The following is a 17,255-nucleotide window of genomic DNA, read 5'->3' as shown; positions in this document are numbered from 1 at the left end:
TTACCAGACAATGATCGGAGAATGACATTGGGATAACAGAATAATTTTTACACTTCGTTATCACATCCAACGATAAATAAATTCGGTCAAGTCGAGCATGACTAGAACTCTGAAAATGGGTGTACTGCACGCTGCGTGCTCCTTCCAAGCACTCAGCAACATCCTCTAATGAAAACTCTGCAATCATCTGCAACAAACGATCGGTGCTTGCATCTTTAAAGGGGCGGTTAGAGGTTTTGTCTCGGGCACTTAAAACACAGTTGAAGTCACCCATAATTATCAGCTGCCTTGTTGAATCTAAATATCGTTCGATGTTTTTAAAGAAAATGAGCCTGTCTTCAGCTGCATTTGGTGCATAAACGCAGAGAATGCGCCATTCACTGCTATGCAAAACCAGGTCACAAACAATCAACCTTCCGCACGTAGACGAAATCACGGCCTGCACTATAAGTCCTGGCAACCGTTTGACAAGAAGAAGGCACCCAGCCGACGTGCCCACTGCGTGACTAACAGCCACATCGTACCGCGACGTGAAACGCTGCGCCATGCTCCCTGTCTCCTCCTCTCCCTCCACTTTAGTTTCTTGTACTGCTAGCACGTCTATGTTTTGCTCTGTTAAAAGGCGAAGTACTTGGCTTTGCTTCCTTCTACTAGCCAACCCTCGTACGTTGAGTGTTGCAACGTTCAGACTCTGGTCCATCGCCATAATCCTGCATTAGAAGGAGGTCGGGAGCATGACGCTTACCTTTCACGTCTAGCATGGCGCTAGACGTTTCCAGCATGCCCACCTCCATCATCATTTACGGGCTCGACTTGCTGCGAGGGTGGCTTTTCCTCGGCCCTCCTGTCCGCCGCGATGTTGGGCCGTTGCTTGAAAGGAGGTCTCCTGTTCAGGGTCGCTTTCATAGGCGGCTCATCGTCGTTCTTAAGGGTCTGCTGTTCGCTCCCGTCTCCTGCCTTTGTATGGGGGCGTTTAGGTGCGCTGCCGGCGCTCGTTGACCGACCGCCGTTTCCTGTAGCAATGGTCACCTTCGTCGCAGGCTCCAAAGAACCTGCGTCTTGAAGGGGTGCGTTCGCGTTCGCAGACGCCACTGGCACCCAGGCTGCCGACTCTTGTTGTTTTCCTGTGTCATCACCCGCCCCTTTGCCGGTGATGTTCGGTGCTTCCACATTGACGGATGCCGCAGAGGTTCCAACTTCTTCGCTTCCCTTTGCTGCTTCCTCGGCCTCGACAACATCCATTACATCTTCAGGCGTCTCCTCTCTCAGAGCGGGCACTGTTGCCGCAGCGTAGGTGCGGACACAATCAACTTCCGTGTGTCCAAAGCGTCGGCAGCGAGAACAACGCGGTACTTTGCACTCGCGTCGTACATGGCCACAACCATGGCAACGTAGGCACTGCATAGGCCTTCCGAGAACGACGACGAGGGCCAGCTCACCTGCTACCCTTATTTGATGGGGCAGGTCGTCTGCCTTCATCCCGGCCTTCAACTTGAAAAGTACTGACCTCGTTGTCGAGCCTTTCTCGCTGACGCCCTGGACGCGCCACCGCTCTCGAGTGACCTCCGTCACCTTCCCGAATGCGGCGAAAGCCGTGCGAATGTCCTCGTCTGCGACACCGTGTATCATCCAATATAGTCTGAGTCGGACTTGCTGGTCTTGAGGGTCGATAATAACACACCGTCGTCCCTTTACTTTCAGCTCTTTCAAAGTCACAATACACTTCGTGGCTTCAGCAGTCTTGAAGGTGACAGCTCACACGTGATTAACTTGATACGCCCCCAAGGCTACAACCTCGGCGAGCGCGTCGGTCTCGGCGAGTGCATCCCGAAAATCTTCTACGCGGTAGGGCCTAGCTCGAACGTCACCATGCAAAAAAACCGTGTTTAAAGCAACACGTCCTGTGGGCAGCTGTGGCAAAACAATCTGATATTCACTATCTTCACTTACATCGGACCTGTTACCGCGGCCAGCCTGGGCCGCTATCGCTGCTCCGGTGGAGCCCATGATCCTGCGTCCGAACACGCCAGTGGCCGGAAGTAGAATGACCGCTCAGCCACGAGTTCGATGCTTGAAAGCGGCACAAAAGCGCTTCTAGTGAATGCGGTGTTGCCTTAGAAACATGCCGTAGAACGTTATACTGCACAAACGCGCTTCTAGTGAATGCGGTGTTGCCTTAGAAACATGCCGTAGAACGTTATACTGCAGTGTATATCGGTAATTATGACCATGTTACTTACAGAAGTCGCAGTTACACGAGTAGCGAAGTACCGTCTGTTGCAGAAGTTTGCGGCCCAACGCGCCGGGCAGAGGAGCAGTATCGCTCCCGAGAGGCGGCGCTGCGCCCGCCGGCGCTGCCTGGTGACGCAGCTATAAAGAGTGAGGAGGCTTGTTCTCTTCCCCTCATCCCGCGGCTGAGAGCAAAGATGTGCGATATCAACCGCGGGATGAGGAGAAGAGAACAAGCCTCCTCACTCTTTATAGCTACGTCACCAGGCAGCGCCGGCGGGCGCAGCGCCGCCTCTCGGGAGCGATACTGCTCCTCTGCCCGGCGCGTTGGGCCGCAAACTTCTGCAACAGACGGTACATTTCCGCTACATTTCTTCTGCGCTCTGCGCACATGCAGAGCCATCTTGCGGCAAACACAGAAGAACCCCTCCTCGCAATGTGCGGCGCTGCCCCGACACGTGGCGCGCCACTCGCCCCTGACGTTTCGCCGTGCACCCTCACAGGTTGTAGAATCAAGCGTCTTTCCTTTCTTTAGATCACTATCTTCACTCACCCGCTTCTCCCCTTCGGGCCGCGCGGGTACCGGTGCGAGGATGCCCCAATACCCTTGCGTTTAGTAAGTTTTCTCGACGAGGTGCAATAACGCTATCGCGTTCCACTCTTGAAGGCGAAGCTTAAGCGTCCTCCAAATTTTTTATTTTCCATCTTCCTACAGCCACAACAACTGTCAGAATGCACTCCCAAGTATTTCAAAGGGTCCGTACAGCGCTACAAAGAACACTCATCGATATGTAAAAATAAAATAAAAATTCGAGATAATAATAAAACTAATTGGTTCACGGAAAGGGAAATGTGAAGTACCTGTCACACTTGTTTCTGTGTACACCTGAGCCGCGCCGTATGGGATCTCCTCCGCGACCCGAGCCATTCTATCCAAGGGCGGGCCTCCAGGAAGAGCCATAGAGCTAGTGTGGGTCCCGGCTCACTCGCAGGTAGCAGGCAACACCATAGCGGACTGCCATGGCCGAGAAATGTCAATCCGGGGCGAGCACGACCCGAAAGAACTACAGCATCAGGTTACCAGCTTTCGGAAGATTGCCCGGATGTACAGAGAGGAAAGGTGCAGACTGCCGGAACCGCACCCCAAACTCACCAGGCAGCAACATACGATCCTGCGTCGAGCGCAGGCGGGATCGCTTGCGCATCCCGTACTGATAAACCGCATGTACCCTGCGGAACACGATATGCTCTGTCCTTTTTGCAAAAAAAAGAAAAGGGCACCATGCCGCACGTTTTGGCAGAATGCACAAAACTCAAGACCCCCACTTCTCCCCTACCCGCCAATACCCCCAATCCCCAACCCCTTGAGCGATGGGAGATCTTGTTATCCAGCCCCGCCCTATCGATTCAGCTCGAACTGACGGACAGGGGCCAGGAGCTACTGGGAACATATGGGTCCCGTAACTAGGGAACCATCCATTCTGGTGCCTGCATGCACCACCGAATTATTTTGGGCTTAATAAATGTTGATTACTCCTCCTCTGCACTGAGACAATCGAAGAAATCAAAGGAAGCTTCTGTGCTAAGCTGGGCGTGATAAAAGACAAAGGAGGCAAGGACCTCACTGAAGCCTCAGAGATAAAGAAGACGTGGCAGGAATACACAGAAGAACTGTACAAGAAGGACCCGGATGTGCAAACCCAACATAAGACGGCTGTTATTACTGATCTCGAGCCGGGCATCCTGAAGAGTGAAGTTGAATGGGCCTTAGCCAGCCTTGCTAAGAACAAAGCTAGCGGAATTGGTGGCATTCCAGCTGAGTTGCTTCACAACCTCAACCATGACGCTGTCAACATTCTGCATACATTATTTCAGAAGATTTGGACAACCCTGCAGTGGCCACAGGATTGGAGGAGGTCAGTTTACATCCCCATTCCAAAGAAAGGCAGTGCCAAAGATTGTTCCAACTACCGCACGATCGCGCTTATTTCGCATGCTAGCAAGGTGATATTGAAAACCCTCAAAGGTAGGCTGCAGCAGTATGTGGATCGGGAGCTTCCGGACGTGCAAGCTGGGTTTCGCAAGAGCAGAGGAACTACAGACCAAATTGCCAACCTTCGCTGGATCATGGAAAAAGCAAGAGAGTTCCAGAAACCCATCTACTTCTGCTTTATTGATTATGCGAAAGCGTTTGACTGCGTAGATCACAGCAGATTGTGGCAAGCTCTCCAAGAGATGGGAGTTCCAATTCACCTCATCTGTCTCCTCAGGAACCTGTATGAAGGACAAGAGGCCACAGTCAGAACTGGGCATGGTCTTACTGATTGGTTTCCGAGTGAGAAAGGAGTGAGGCAAGGCTGCATACTGTCGCCCTGCCTATTTAACCTATATGCAGAGTGCATCATGAGGAAGGCCGGTCTGGACGAGTCTTCAGCTGGAGTGAAGATTGCTGGAAAACGTATCAACAACCTTAGATATCCGGATGATACCACTTTAATGGCAGAAAGTGAAGCGGAACTCAAGAGACTTCTGATGCGCGTACAAGAAGAGAGTGAGAAGTTTGGGCTTAAACTGAACATTAAAAAGACAAAGATCATGGCGTCTTGCCCTATCAAGTCCTGGAGCATCAATGGACAAGAAGTGGAAGCTGTGACAGATTTTCTCTTCTTGGGCTCGAAGATTACCTCGGAAGGAGACTGCAGCCATGAAATTAGGAGACGCCTGCTTCTGGGAAAGAGAGCAATGGTTAATCTTGACCGCCTAGTAAAGAGCAGAGACATTAGTCTGCCAACCAAGATCCGTATAACTCGTGCTATGGTCTTTCCAGTTGTGATGTATGGATGCGAGAGTTGGACTGTGAAAAAGGCTAACCGCCGAAGAATTGACGCGTTTGAATTGTGGTGCTGACGGAGACTCTTGAGAGTTCCTTGGACTGCCAGAAGATCAAATCAGTCGATATTGTCGACCATAAACCCTGACTGCTCATTGGAGGGTCAAATTTTAAAGTTAAAGCTCAGCTACTTTGGTCATCTGATGAGAAGAGAGGAGTCGCTGGAGAAATATTTGATGTTGGGAAAGGTTGAGGGTCGCCGGAGAAGGGGTAGGCAGCGAACGCGATGGTTAGATGGCATCATCGAGGCACTGCAGATGAGGTTATGTGATGTTAGGAAGATAGTGAGAGACCGGAAAGCGTGGCGTGACATGGTCTATAGGGTCACGAAGAGTCGGACACGACTGAACGACTGAACTGAACTAGGGAACCACCCCGTCTGGTGCCTGCACGCACCACCGAATTATTTCGGGCTTAATAAATGTTGATTCCTCCTCCTCCTCCGCACTGAGACACGTGACCGGAGGCTCAGAACGGAAACCGGAACTTGGCTGGCTGCCATCTTGGCTTCTAATTGCGCATTTAATTGGGTCTAACTAGTTACCTAATTAACTCACATCAACCATTTTGTCACTTCACACCTTTCCTTGACGCTCTGTCCGATTGTACCATTCTTTTTCCGACATACCAGCTAGTTCCTTTTTTGCAACTCTGACAAAATCATACCCATGCGAAACCCGCCTACATAGCCATATAGTGCTTGCGCATAAAAACATCTCAATCGCGGCGTGCTTATGGAAGGATCGAAAGCACTTAATTCTTGCCTTAGAGGCGTGCGCAAGAACGCAGTCCTGGCGGAACCAGTTGACAGTGGCTGTAACGCTATCTTGCACGGTATACTCAGTCCTGGTCTACATTTGATATTTTGGGGGACCAGAATACTTTAATCCTGCAGTTTGATGTCTGGTCACTTTTTTGGTCAGAAAGGTCATTAATAGATTCATCGAAAAGAAGAGGAAGAGAATCTGAGCCATGCGCCACTCCACTTCGGAAATAGACGTCTCCGCTATAGTCATTTCCCTTGTGACGAGCGTCTATGAAAAGCGAGCACGTAAGCTGGCTATACGAGGTCTGAAAAATTCAAGTTGTGACACTGCGCTTCGGCCAGGTAAAAACCAAATTGACGTTACGGTATAATCGAATGCTGGTCAAGGAATGATACCATCGGCAAGTGTTTCTGAAATATTTGGCTAGTGACTGGCAAAATTGAAATGGGTCTATAGTTTTCAGTTTTATTGTCTTGTCCATCCTTGAAAACAAATCTATCGGTAGCAATAGAGCAGATGGAATATTTTTTCGTATCGATAAATTCATTCAACATAAGAATAGGGGACAGCGCATCGAAGTTTCGCTTAGGCATGGCTATTGAAATACTGTCGATGCTGGGACGGTTGCTTGGCCTGAAGCAAGATATAATTCTGTAGAGTATATTTGAATTAGGTTTTAGAGAAATGCTGCCGCTCTGAGGCGTCAAGTGCGCATATGTCAAGAAAGGTATGCTCCACACTTTGAGGCACGGCCGCAAAGTAGTCGTTAAAGAGTTGGCCACGTTAACGGGGTCCGTAAACAGCTATTCAGCTGCCATGCTTGTTTTGCCGCGTGCTTGATATACTTTGAGGGCCAACAGACCAAGATATAGCTCCTCCTGATCAGTGTTGAGTTCTAATAAAACAATTATATTCAAAAAGGTTTGTCGGATTTTTCGGATTAAGTTATCCCTATTACTTCGTATGGTACGGACAATATATTGCGTACAAGATAAATGTTGCCAACTACACCCTCGAAACTATATATATATATATATATATATATATATATATATATATATATATATATATATATATATATATATATATATATATATATATTTAGGAAGGAGAACTGTCAACTATACCGAATTTTCAGGTTCATGGATTTATGGCAGCTTAATGAAGTTGGTTCTGGTGTTTAGTAGGCAAACCGAAGCACCCTCAGCCTTTCTGGCGAAACTTTTCCCTTTGTCTTTCAATAATAATAATGATAATAATATTAATAATAATAATAATAATAATAATAATAATAATAATAATAATAATAATAATAATAATAGTCATGATGATGATGATGATGATGATGATGATGATGATGATGATAACTTTATTGGCAAAATTGAAAACAGTACATACTATCAGGCCTGTGAGCACCACAGCCTGGCAGGCAGCAAATCCATGCACGGTACATAGCATTACACAGTTAACTTGAGTAATTGGTACTAGATAATCTAAAATATCATTACAGCTTCGCAGTGGCTATCAAAAGTCTTTGTTCTTTTTTTTTTTTTTTGCATAACAGAATGAACACAAGAGCACGTCAGTGTATAACGACAAAACGGTTCATTTCATTTTATCCCCAGGCCTTCCGCATTACAGAGGGGATAAGGGCAGTGAAACCAAACAAAGGCAAGTGAAAGTGTGGTAAACAACAATGCTGTTGAAAATAGCTCATCACGAAACTCAATACTAAAGGAATACATGTATGCAAGTATACGACACAAGTCAATTACAGTGCTACAAAGGTGTGACAGAAACAGCAAAACAAGCAATACTGGTAAAAGGTAACACCAAGAAATAACTCCTTACGAATACGGCTTAGCAGCCTCTTTAATTTGTATTTATTTTGTTTGTTTTTTATTATAAATGTACTAGGTTGCAAATTATTGTATTACCGTTGCTCCAGTGGACCGTGGTCACCAGCAACGAATATGTTCGAGACGTCAAGAATAACAGAGCATCCTGGCCACGATCCTGGCATTGCCTCCTACCTTCAAATTAGCACGACTTTGTTATCCAAAATTTCTACCTCCAAGTCGAAGTAACTTGTAAATGTCGTGAAACCATCCAAGAGCCCATGGTCTCCAGCAGCTGTCCTCATGAAGAAGTATGGTAGCCCTGTGCGCTATCGATAACCGTGTAACCAAGAAAGATGTTCGCCCCCTCCGAAGGATTGACGAGATATTAGACAGGAACTGCAAACTCTCTGCGTAATGTCGCTGGACATAGGAAACACTTGCTCAAGATTTAATTCGCTGAGAGGCCTGATGTGAAATCATTTTCATCATACACAACTTCCTTTTTTCTCATTCAAAGACATGTCATTTGACATTGCTATACAATCAAAACAACATCACTCCTCTTCCGGTTTATAGGGGGTCTGGCTGTTGCCAGCAAACAGCGAGAACCCATTAGAGAACTGAAGGCAGCGCTAGATAAAGTGACATCATCAGATTGGCCCCCCTGCGGAAAGAGGTGTCACTTAGCTTGACAAGAGTTTCTATTTCTTAATGACCTGTGAACAGGCTTTTATGATTGAGGGAATATTGCAGCGTGTGAACATTCCAAGAGCGGCCAGTCGGGGAGGCTTTCCTCAAATTATTGTTGCTGGTGCCTTCTGCAAGCGTTTCGTAAAAGGCAGACGTGGGAAAGTTCGCAGGCAGATGTCTGTGAATAACACCAGATCATCCTTTTTTCGTTTGTGTGACTTCGATTGAGGGGAGTTTGGCTGCAACTCTGCTTTTGTGGCGTCACAAACAATGCACACGTTATTGCCTACTCCTCATATACAAAAACAACTTTTGAGGCCTCTTTTGGATCGTCGTGGGCATTTTACGAACGGAATGATCACTTGTAATGGCTATTTCAGCCATTAGACGCGTCAGTAACGGTATCGCTGCGTCAACTAAGTATCTTAAGATCCTGGCCGCGAACCGAGTTGCGATGCTGATTGTTTTGCTTTTTCTCCTTTAAATTCGTTATATTATATTATGGGGTTTGTAAGGGCCAGCTTCACGTACGCCTACGCGAGTCACTAACGTGGCCTGAGAAGGGAGCGACTAGAGACGCCCAGAAAGCATACCGCACAGTTTTCAAAATAGGGATTCTTACGCAGTCATATTTCTATCATTTGTCTTTAGAAGTATTTGATAACTTTCTAGGGTTATGTCGTTTCTTACTTGTCTCGTTTCTAAGTTCGTAATCTCCTAGCAAAGCTGTTTAGTCTGCCCGATGCCAGAGTTCATCATCAAGATTTCTGTGCCTAAGTATGGTACACACGCACACACTGAGATGCAAGAAGGCGCGCCATGCTGTCGGCTGACGTCAACGGCGCGGTTGCTGGGGCTCGTCTGGTGGTTGCTGGTGCTACCCCAGTGTGATCTGTGCAAGGCTTGTGTAGTTTTGTGACTGGACAATAGGTAACTAACCAAAATATTAATTTTGGTGATTTGTTTGGTGTAAAACATTTAGCGTCCCGAAGCGCCTCAGGCTATGAGGGATGCCGTAGTGGTGGATTCCGTAAATTTGGACCACCTGTGGTTCCTTAACGTGCACTGATATCGCACAGCACGCGGGGTCTTGCCTTTCGCCTCCATCGAAAAGCTACAGCTACGGCACTTGTAGACCCCGTGAACCCGAAATCAGCAGTCGAGAGCCCTGACCACATAGCAGTCACGATGATGTTTTAACCTGCAATGTTACATTGCCAAATTTAAGACCGCCAGTAACGAGTTGATTAATTAATTTAGGCTAATTAGCCACCAATAAGTGCGCCCTATAACGCACAGTCCACCTGCACAGATCGCATCGAGGTGTCCGTCAGAAGTTTTAAAATACAAACATGTCAGAAATATTAAAAGAAAACAAGATCGCCCGCTATAATACCCTTATGCAGGCATTCCCTCCGCCCATCCCCCGAAGGCGCCTTTTTTGCCGACTGGCAGTAATGTGCTTCACGCGAATCAAGACTAAGAAAATGGGCACCGCTGCTGAGTAACGAAAAACTAGCAGCAGAAGAAAAAGTGGGATAGGAAAACAGCCCCGCAATGCCTTCTCAAAGAGAGGCAAAAAAAAAAGAGAAAAAGGTTATTTCAGAAATGAAATAGAAGCAAGAGAAGTAGGATTACGTTTAACAAATGACGAGTTCCACAGGAAGATCGTGTACGTTCATTTAGTGTGTCTGTATGTATGTGTGTGTGTGGGAGGGGGGGGGGGGGGGAGGGGTGATGTGGAGAAGGTTCCCAGCATGAAAAGAGGGCATCCATAGCGCTGAATTGCAGTTTTTCTTCCCCTTTCTTTTAGGCGCGTGTTTCACATCATGGAGACCGCCATCCCCTCTTGTTCATCGTTTTGTATGACTTGGAATCATGCATGAATTTCCAACTTGGGGGAAACTTTAAAATCTTTTCGCTTCCGCGGCACAATTTGTGGTATCGTTTAGTATGGATGTGCAAGAATTGGAGCGGAGCTCAAATATTTGCAAGCCGCCTTGTATGCTGCTACAAAACTTCTTTCCATCAGACATTACCGCTTCGATGTCGTTTCAGTGATTGCCGCTTTCTATTTCTATTTTTATCGAACCTGTTCGGGAATTCTGCGCAATGATGTGTAACGATATCGGTTGTCTTGGCGGCTGTATGGTTCGATTGATTTGTTGTTATGATGAATAGCGGGAGATGGTGCTTTTTAAGAAAATGTAACTTCCTGTACTTGACCTTTTTTTTTTTTTTTTGTAGAATGTCGACCACGTGCAATTTATCGTTAGTCAAAAATGCAGAAACGTATGCAGTCCTTCGTAATAACTGAACAAATTTTCCTATATGGGAGTTTTGGCCGGAATTTTCTGCTATCTTATGGTCGACGAACAGGACGCATTGTACTATAAGATAGCTGTATCTTTAGACTGTCATAATTTTGGTAAAAATCTTTCATCGATAACGAGACGCAAAGAAACGAAAATACAAAGATTTTTAACCATATTTTACTTTCTTTTTATGTATGCTTGGTAACCCCAACAACGACACACTGAGAAACGGCTTCTTCGTCTGCACTCGCAAGAAGTGTAGTCGGCGACAAAAATTCGCAGGTCAAAAGTCATTAAATCTCAAGTGGCTGCATTATGTTTCTTACCTTATATACTCTTCGGTACGTTCAGGTACCTTAACTATAGAGACACGGAGAGCGAGTTGTCGCACAATCGCACTGAAAACATACACATCATCAGGTCGCCCGCTTATAGAATCAAATGCCCCTTTCTGAACCAAACTGTTTATTTTAATTTTTTTAACTTATCATAGCAATGTTAGAATGCCTCGGTTTAAACCTAGTAATGAGCACAACATATGACTGTACTCACGCAAAACCAAGCTTCTTGTAGTTCTTAGCAATTTCCCCAAAACAATGTTAAGGAAATTCACAACAGTTACATCGTGATTCAAGCGGCCTTTGGCTGCCTTAAACGATAATTAAATTTGAAGGCTACATAGAAATTGAAATTCTATAAAAATGTATTACTTATGAATTGGCTCCCCTATTACAATACCTGAAAGAATGAGAGAGTATCGACAACATTGATTTTGCTTAATCTGCATGCTGTTGTCATAAAAACCGCAAAAGGTCTTTTTTAACGCATCAATCTCAATGTCAGATGTGTGCTACTTCGACGGAATCACACTAACTCGAAATTGCTTAGGTCGCAGATGGTGCTTTTAAGATTATGAGAAGTTTGCTTCTGGAATATTTAAGAAAATATCACTCAAGGAGTAAAATCTGTCCAGAAATTAGGTTCGATATGAAATTCATTTTTTTCTAAAGTAATGTATTCTAATGAAACATTTTAAATTTTAGTGAATCTTTTTTTCCTGCTCTATTTTAATCATTTCATTCAAATTTGGGAGCCGTGCAAAAATTCATTCAGGCGCAAATAAATTCTAATGCTTGTCGTTCCTGTAGCCTCAGTAGGCTATTTTTAGAGAACACTTCTTTTGTGACATGATAGAAATTAATCGCCCGTAATTAAAAGCTAAATTTCTATTTAGGCTTGTCATGAAAGAATGAGAGAGTATCTTTCATCCTAGTCGCCATTTCCAATCGCTATTTCAGTCATTAAAAGCGCGTACGAGTGTTTTTCTATATATTTTATTAGGCCATCGCTGCGACAACTTGACCACTGCACCTAGCCGTTAAGCGAATGTTCATTTAGATTTGCTTTTGTTGCTCTTTCGAAACAGTTGTACTTGATAATGTTATCAATAGTTTCCGCGCCGAAAAGAGGAGTTCCAAGCAGTGTGGCGTGATCATTAACGCAGAATATTAGAAAACCACTATCAGTTCAGTTCAGGCGTTCAGTCGTGTCCGACTCTTCGTGACCCTATGGACCATGTCACGCCACGCTTTCCGGTCTCTCACTATCTTCTTAAGATCACATAACTTCATCTGCAGTGCCTCGAGGATGCCATCTAACCATCGCGTTCGCTGCCTACCCCTTCTCCGGCGACCCTCAACCTTTCCCAACATCAAATCTTTCTCCAGCGACTCCTCTCTTCTCATCAGATGACCAAAGTAGCTGAGCTTTAACTTTATAATTTGACCCTCCAATGAGCAGTCAGGGTTTATGGTCGACAATATCGACTGATTTGATCTTCTGGCAGTCCAAGGAACTCTCAAGAGTCTTCGCCAGCACCACAATTCAAACGCGTCAATTCTTCGGCGGTCAGCCTTTTTCACAGTCCAACTCTCGCATCCATACATCACAACTGGAAAGACCATAGCACGAGTTATACGGATCTTGGTTGGCAGACTAATGTCTCTGCTCTTTACTAGGCGGTCAAGGCTAACCATTGCTCTCTTTCCCAGAAGCAGGCGTCTCCTAATTTCATGGCTGCAGTCTCCTTCCGAGGTAATCTTGGAGCCCAAGAACAGAAAATCTGTCACAGCTTCCACTTCTTGTCCATTGATGCTCCAGGACTTGATAGGGCAAGACGCCATGATCTCTGTCTTTTTAATGTTCAGTTTAAGCCCAAACTTCTCACTCTCTTCTTGTACGCGCATCAGAAGTCTCTTGAGTTCCACTTCACTTTCTGCCATTAAAATGGTATCATCCGCATATCTAAGGTTGTTGATACGTTTTCCAGCAATCTTCACTCCAGCTGAAGACTCGTCCAGACCGGCCTTCCTCATGATGCACTCTGCATATAGGTTAAATAGGCAAGGCGACAGTATGCAGCCTTGCCTCACCCCTTTCTCAATCGGAAACCAATCAGTAAGACCATGCCCAGTTCTGACTGTGGCCTCTTGCCCTTCATACAGGTTCCTGAGTAGACAGATGAGGTGAATTGGAACTCCCATCTCTTGGAGAGCTTGCCACAATCTGCTGTGATCTACGCAGTCAAACGCTTTCGCATAATCAATAAAGCAGAAGTAAATGGGTTTCTGGAACTCTCTTGCTTTCTCCATGATCCAGCGAAGGTTGGCAATTTGATCTCTAGTTCCTCTGCCCTTGCGAAACCCAGCTTGCACGTCTGGAAGCTCCCAATCCACATACTGCTGCAGCCTACCTTGGAGGATTTTCAACATCACCTTGCTAGCGTGCGAAATAAGCGCGATCGTGCGGTAGTAGGAACAATCTTTGGCACTGCCTTTCTTTGGAATGGGGATGTAAACTGACCTCCTCCAATCCTGTGGCCACTGCAGGGTTGTCCAAATCTTCTGACATAATGTATGCAGAGTGTTAACAGCGTCGTGGTTGAGGTTTTGAAGCAACTCAGCTGGAATGCCATCAATTCCGCTAGCTCTGTTCTTAGCAAGGCTGGCTAAGGCCCATTCAACTTCACTCTTCAGGATGCCCGGCTCGAGATCAGTAATCACAACCGTCTTATGTTGGGTTTGCACATCCGGGTCCTTCTTGTACAGTTCTTCTGTGTATTCCTGCCACCTCTTCTTTATCTCTGAGGCTTCAGTGAGGTCCTTGCCTCGTTTGTCCTTTATCACGCCCAGCTTGGCACAGAAGCTTCCTTTACCGGCGTCACTCATCTAAAATTCTAGACAGAATGTATCAAGTGACATCGGTAAAGCTGTGCGGTAGTAATACGTCAGCCAGTTCCTTTTCCAGTGACATTCTTTGCGCTGTCCGTATCAAAGGAAGTGGATGTGGAATGAATGCTACGGACAGGAATATTTAGTTGCTATCAGCTGAAGACAACAGTTATCTAAGTCTACATTAATAGCTGGCCGTGGGTTTGTGATAAGAATCTCTCCTTGCACTCCAGAGAGCACCTGGAACGTCTATGACCACCTTTCGTTCTAAAAGGAAAAAGTGACCTTTATATGCGATGCAGAGTTTCTCTACAATCGACATTGGAACACGTATGCGCTGTCCATGTTTCCCAATCCCCAAAAGTTTTGCTTGTCCCCCTTGTGCCATCAACCGCTTTGTCTGAGATGACGCGATCAGTAAATGCAGCATGTGCGTAGACTGCGCGATAGATGTGCATCATTTTCGAGACATCCGAATTCCGTGGTTCTAGTCATTGAGTCTGACCCGTTCGAAGAATCAGCTCATGCCTTCGTGGTAACGACAGACCTCGTGTCCGCAGGTAGCCACCACGCGTGTGTCATGATGATGAGGCATTCATTCTGACGGCGCTGGGGCCGCTTTGGTCGAAATGCCCCGTGGTATACAAGGTGTTTCGCCCTGTGTATAACACCATTAAGCAAGCACTTGACACCAGTTAAGCCGAGAAGCAGACTAGGTAAAAGCTTGTACATATACAATCACCAGTTGTACCACGAGGCACTGGGCATCGGAATCGCGCACCTCCCTCTGGTGTGTGTAGCGGACGCCAAAACCTCTAGGCCAACGCTTCAGGCGTGTGCTTGAAGCGTTCGGTGTGCTTACTGAGAAGACGCTATTGGTTTGTATCAGTACGTTCTCGTCACGCCTGTGGCCGAATGATGCCTCTGGCTGCCAAAAATGCACGCAGGAAAGGGCGCGAATGCCATACCTACTCCTGAAAACTATTCACGAATACTTTTAAATATTATAATCTCGTAGGACCTTGAACCACAAACATGTGGCAGTTTAAAATTCATCGTGACAAATAAATGGTAGTTCATCGTTTCGGAGATAATTTTGCCTCCACACAACCAGTAGTTTGTGCTTTGTGTTGGTCGGTCTTCCTCGGAGTGTGGACTTACCCTGAACATGGATAGCGTTTTTTTTTTTATGTTGCTTGGGGCTTTCTGATCTCAACATCGTGCGCGCGGGAATGCTGTGCTTCTTCCTCTTTCTTTCCGCGCGCTAACGTTAGCTTCGAATGCGTAGAATCGTCAGCGCTGCACGTTAGACAGTGCATTCTGCGTACGGTGCTTGGTGCCTCTCTGGGAATGCCTGCTGCCTTGGCTGAGCCTGATATAGTGGCATTGAGCATAGCGCGCTTGCAGGTGGTTTGGTCTCCTTGGGATGTGTGCATTGCCTGAGGCCGTCGCGCGTCGGAAGCAACATTTGTAGGTAGGGGAAGCGGGCGAGGGATATCCTTGGTTGTCGCTGTTGCCGTCGTCGCTGCCGCTGCTACTGCCGCTGCTGCTGCTACTGCCTGGGCCGTCGACACGGCTTTTGCCCGAACCGCAGGAAGTCGCGCTGATTGAGCCGCCGGTGGTGACTGACGTTTGTTCTCCCTCTCCCTCCCTTTCCCCCTCCGTCACCCCGGCTCCCCATCTCTTTCTCTCTCTCTCTCTCTCTCTCTGCCTTAATCATTCCTTCCATATTTGTGTGTGTGTCTCTTTCTTTCCCTCTCTACCTCTTTCCTGTTTCCCCTCCAGTTCCGTCACCTGGTGGCGGGCAAATTTCAGAAGGACGAATCGCTAGATGATAGGAAGACGGCGGCTGTGTTGCATAGGACGCTTACCGGCGGTTCCCTTGACAAAGGCGCCAAGGTAAGGCCTCCTCTTCTTTCCTTCCTTCCTTTGCCCGTCGTCTGTCCTGCTCACCGTGGTCTCTCTGCCCGCCCCGGCCGCCACATCCAGCATTGTGCGTGGACACTCGGTCTGCACCGGCCCATCACGCACGCGTTGCTGTCCTCCAACGTGCTCGCCTGGACGAAAAACAAGCACAGCGTACAGCTTGCAGTGTGCCTATAACAGGCGATGCTGCTTGCTTTGGCGTTTGATGCCTGGTCCTCTGACGTACGTCCCTTGTCTGGGATCCTGTGTGCGTGAGCACCCGTGACTTCCTTCGTTGTTCCGTTCGGTCGTCGTGCCGTTGCTGCGCAGGCCTGCTCGCCCTCATATTGTATGACTAAAGACTGTCACTGTGTGTGCTCCCCTCAAAATTCCTTGCTTGGAAAACTCGCACCACATATGAAAGGCTGCCGTGTTCTTACCTTGGAAAGAATGAATACAGTAATCAGCCTTGGATGAAAGTGAGTTCCTTGGAATGCCCATGCAAATGCCAACTGACCATCCCCGTCGTGTTTAAAACGTCTGAAGTGTCGATCTCCAAGTGCCCTCTGCGAATGAGAACCTGCAACCACTCCCAGGAGCCCGTATGTGATCATACGTCCTTGTTCCTTTATTATAACTGTTCAAGAATGCCTTTTTGTGGGCAGGCATTATACGGGAAAGCCCGTGTGGTCACGAATAATGCTGGCGCATTTCTGTGTTTGTCCGATGCCTCTGTGTGATGTCATGTCTCATTTGATAGTTTCTATCTTATTTAAGCTGGCTGACATAAATTATAGCTCACAATAGCTAGCACCTAAGTCAACCGATAGCTAATCACCGTACGTTTGGAATTAAACTAGTCACGATGCCTGAGCAGGTTATTATTGGTCTTTGTCTGCGTGAAAGCGCACTTTAATGCAATCGCTGTCCTAAATTTTATACCCAGGCTATCACGCACCATGTTCTCAGGGTCTCGAGACGTATATTTTTGTTCTGCTTCCAAGTTGATAGGTCATAGACATTTCTCGCTACTCTACAGAGGCACAAGAAATTATAGCTGCAGCCACTACTCAGCGGATTCTTCCTTCCAGGCAAAAAGTGCTGCAAAGTGAGCCAAACGCCAATTCTTCGCTGACCGGTTTTGATTTAAATCGCTGTCACTTTTCATTCAAATTGTTACGGGACTGTCTGTGCCGTCTGCTGCATTTACAACAACGGTAGCTTTAACCGAAAGCTCCTTTTAATAACGTCCGTGAAAACGCGATGGCAGTGTTTCCATACGCGACTGCGACTCTGCGACATCCATGTCGATGACGACATGGTCGGTGGCCCCGCCAAGGGCCGCATGCGTGTGTGTCAGGCCTCATTATTCGAATGGAAACGTTACG

At 46.8% G+C, this 17,255-nt stretch overlaps 1 protein-coding gene across 5 annotated transcripts in view; it reads left to right on the top strand.

Annotated features, from left to right (window-relative positions):
- Dgk (diacyl glycerol kinase 1) overlaps positions 1-17,255 on the top strand; it is a 523,491-nt gene that overhangs the window by 442,230 nt on the left and 64,006 nt on the right. For 3 of the 5 annotated variants that reach the window (XM_084606561.1, XM_084606562.1, XM_084606563.1), the window contains one exon: positions 15,748-15,861. The exons of 1 other annotated variant lie outside the window; for it this stretch is intronic. In XM_084606561.1, coding sequence (XP_084462687.1) covers positions 15,748-15,861 — 114 coding nt within the window. One more of the 5 variants, XM_084606566.1, reaches the window with a different exon arrangement.

The sequence above is a fragment of the Amblyomma maculatum genome, chromosome 6 (assembly GCF_055883805.1).
Source record: "Amblyomma maculatum isolate TAMU_Amacu chromosome 6, ASM5588380v1, whole genome shotgun sequence".
Lineage (NCBI taxonomy): Eukaryota > Metazoa > Arthropoda > Arachnida > Ixodida > Ixodidae > Amblyomma > Amblyomma maculatum.
The sequence above is the reverse complement of the archived record's forward strand: the minus strand, read 5'-3'. Positions and strand labels throughout refer to the sequence as shown.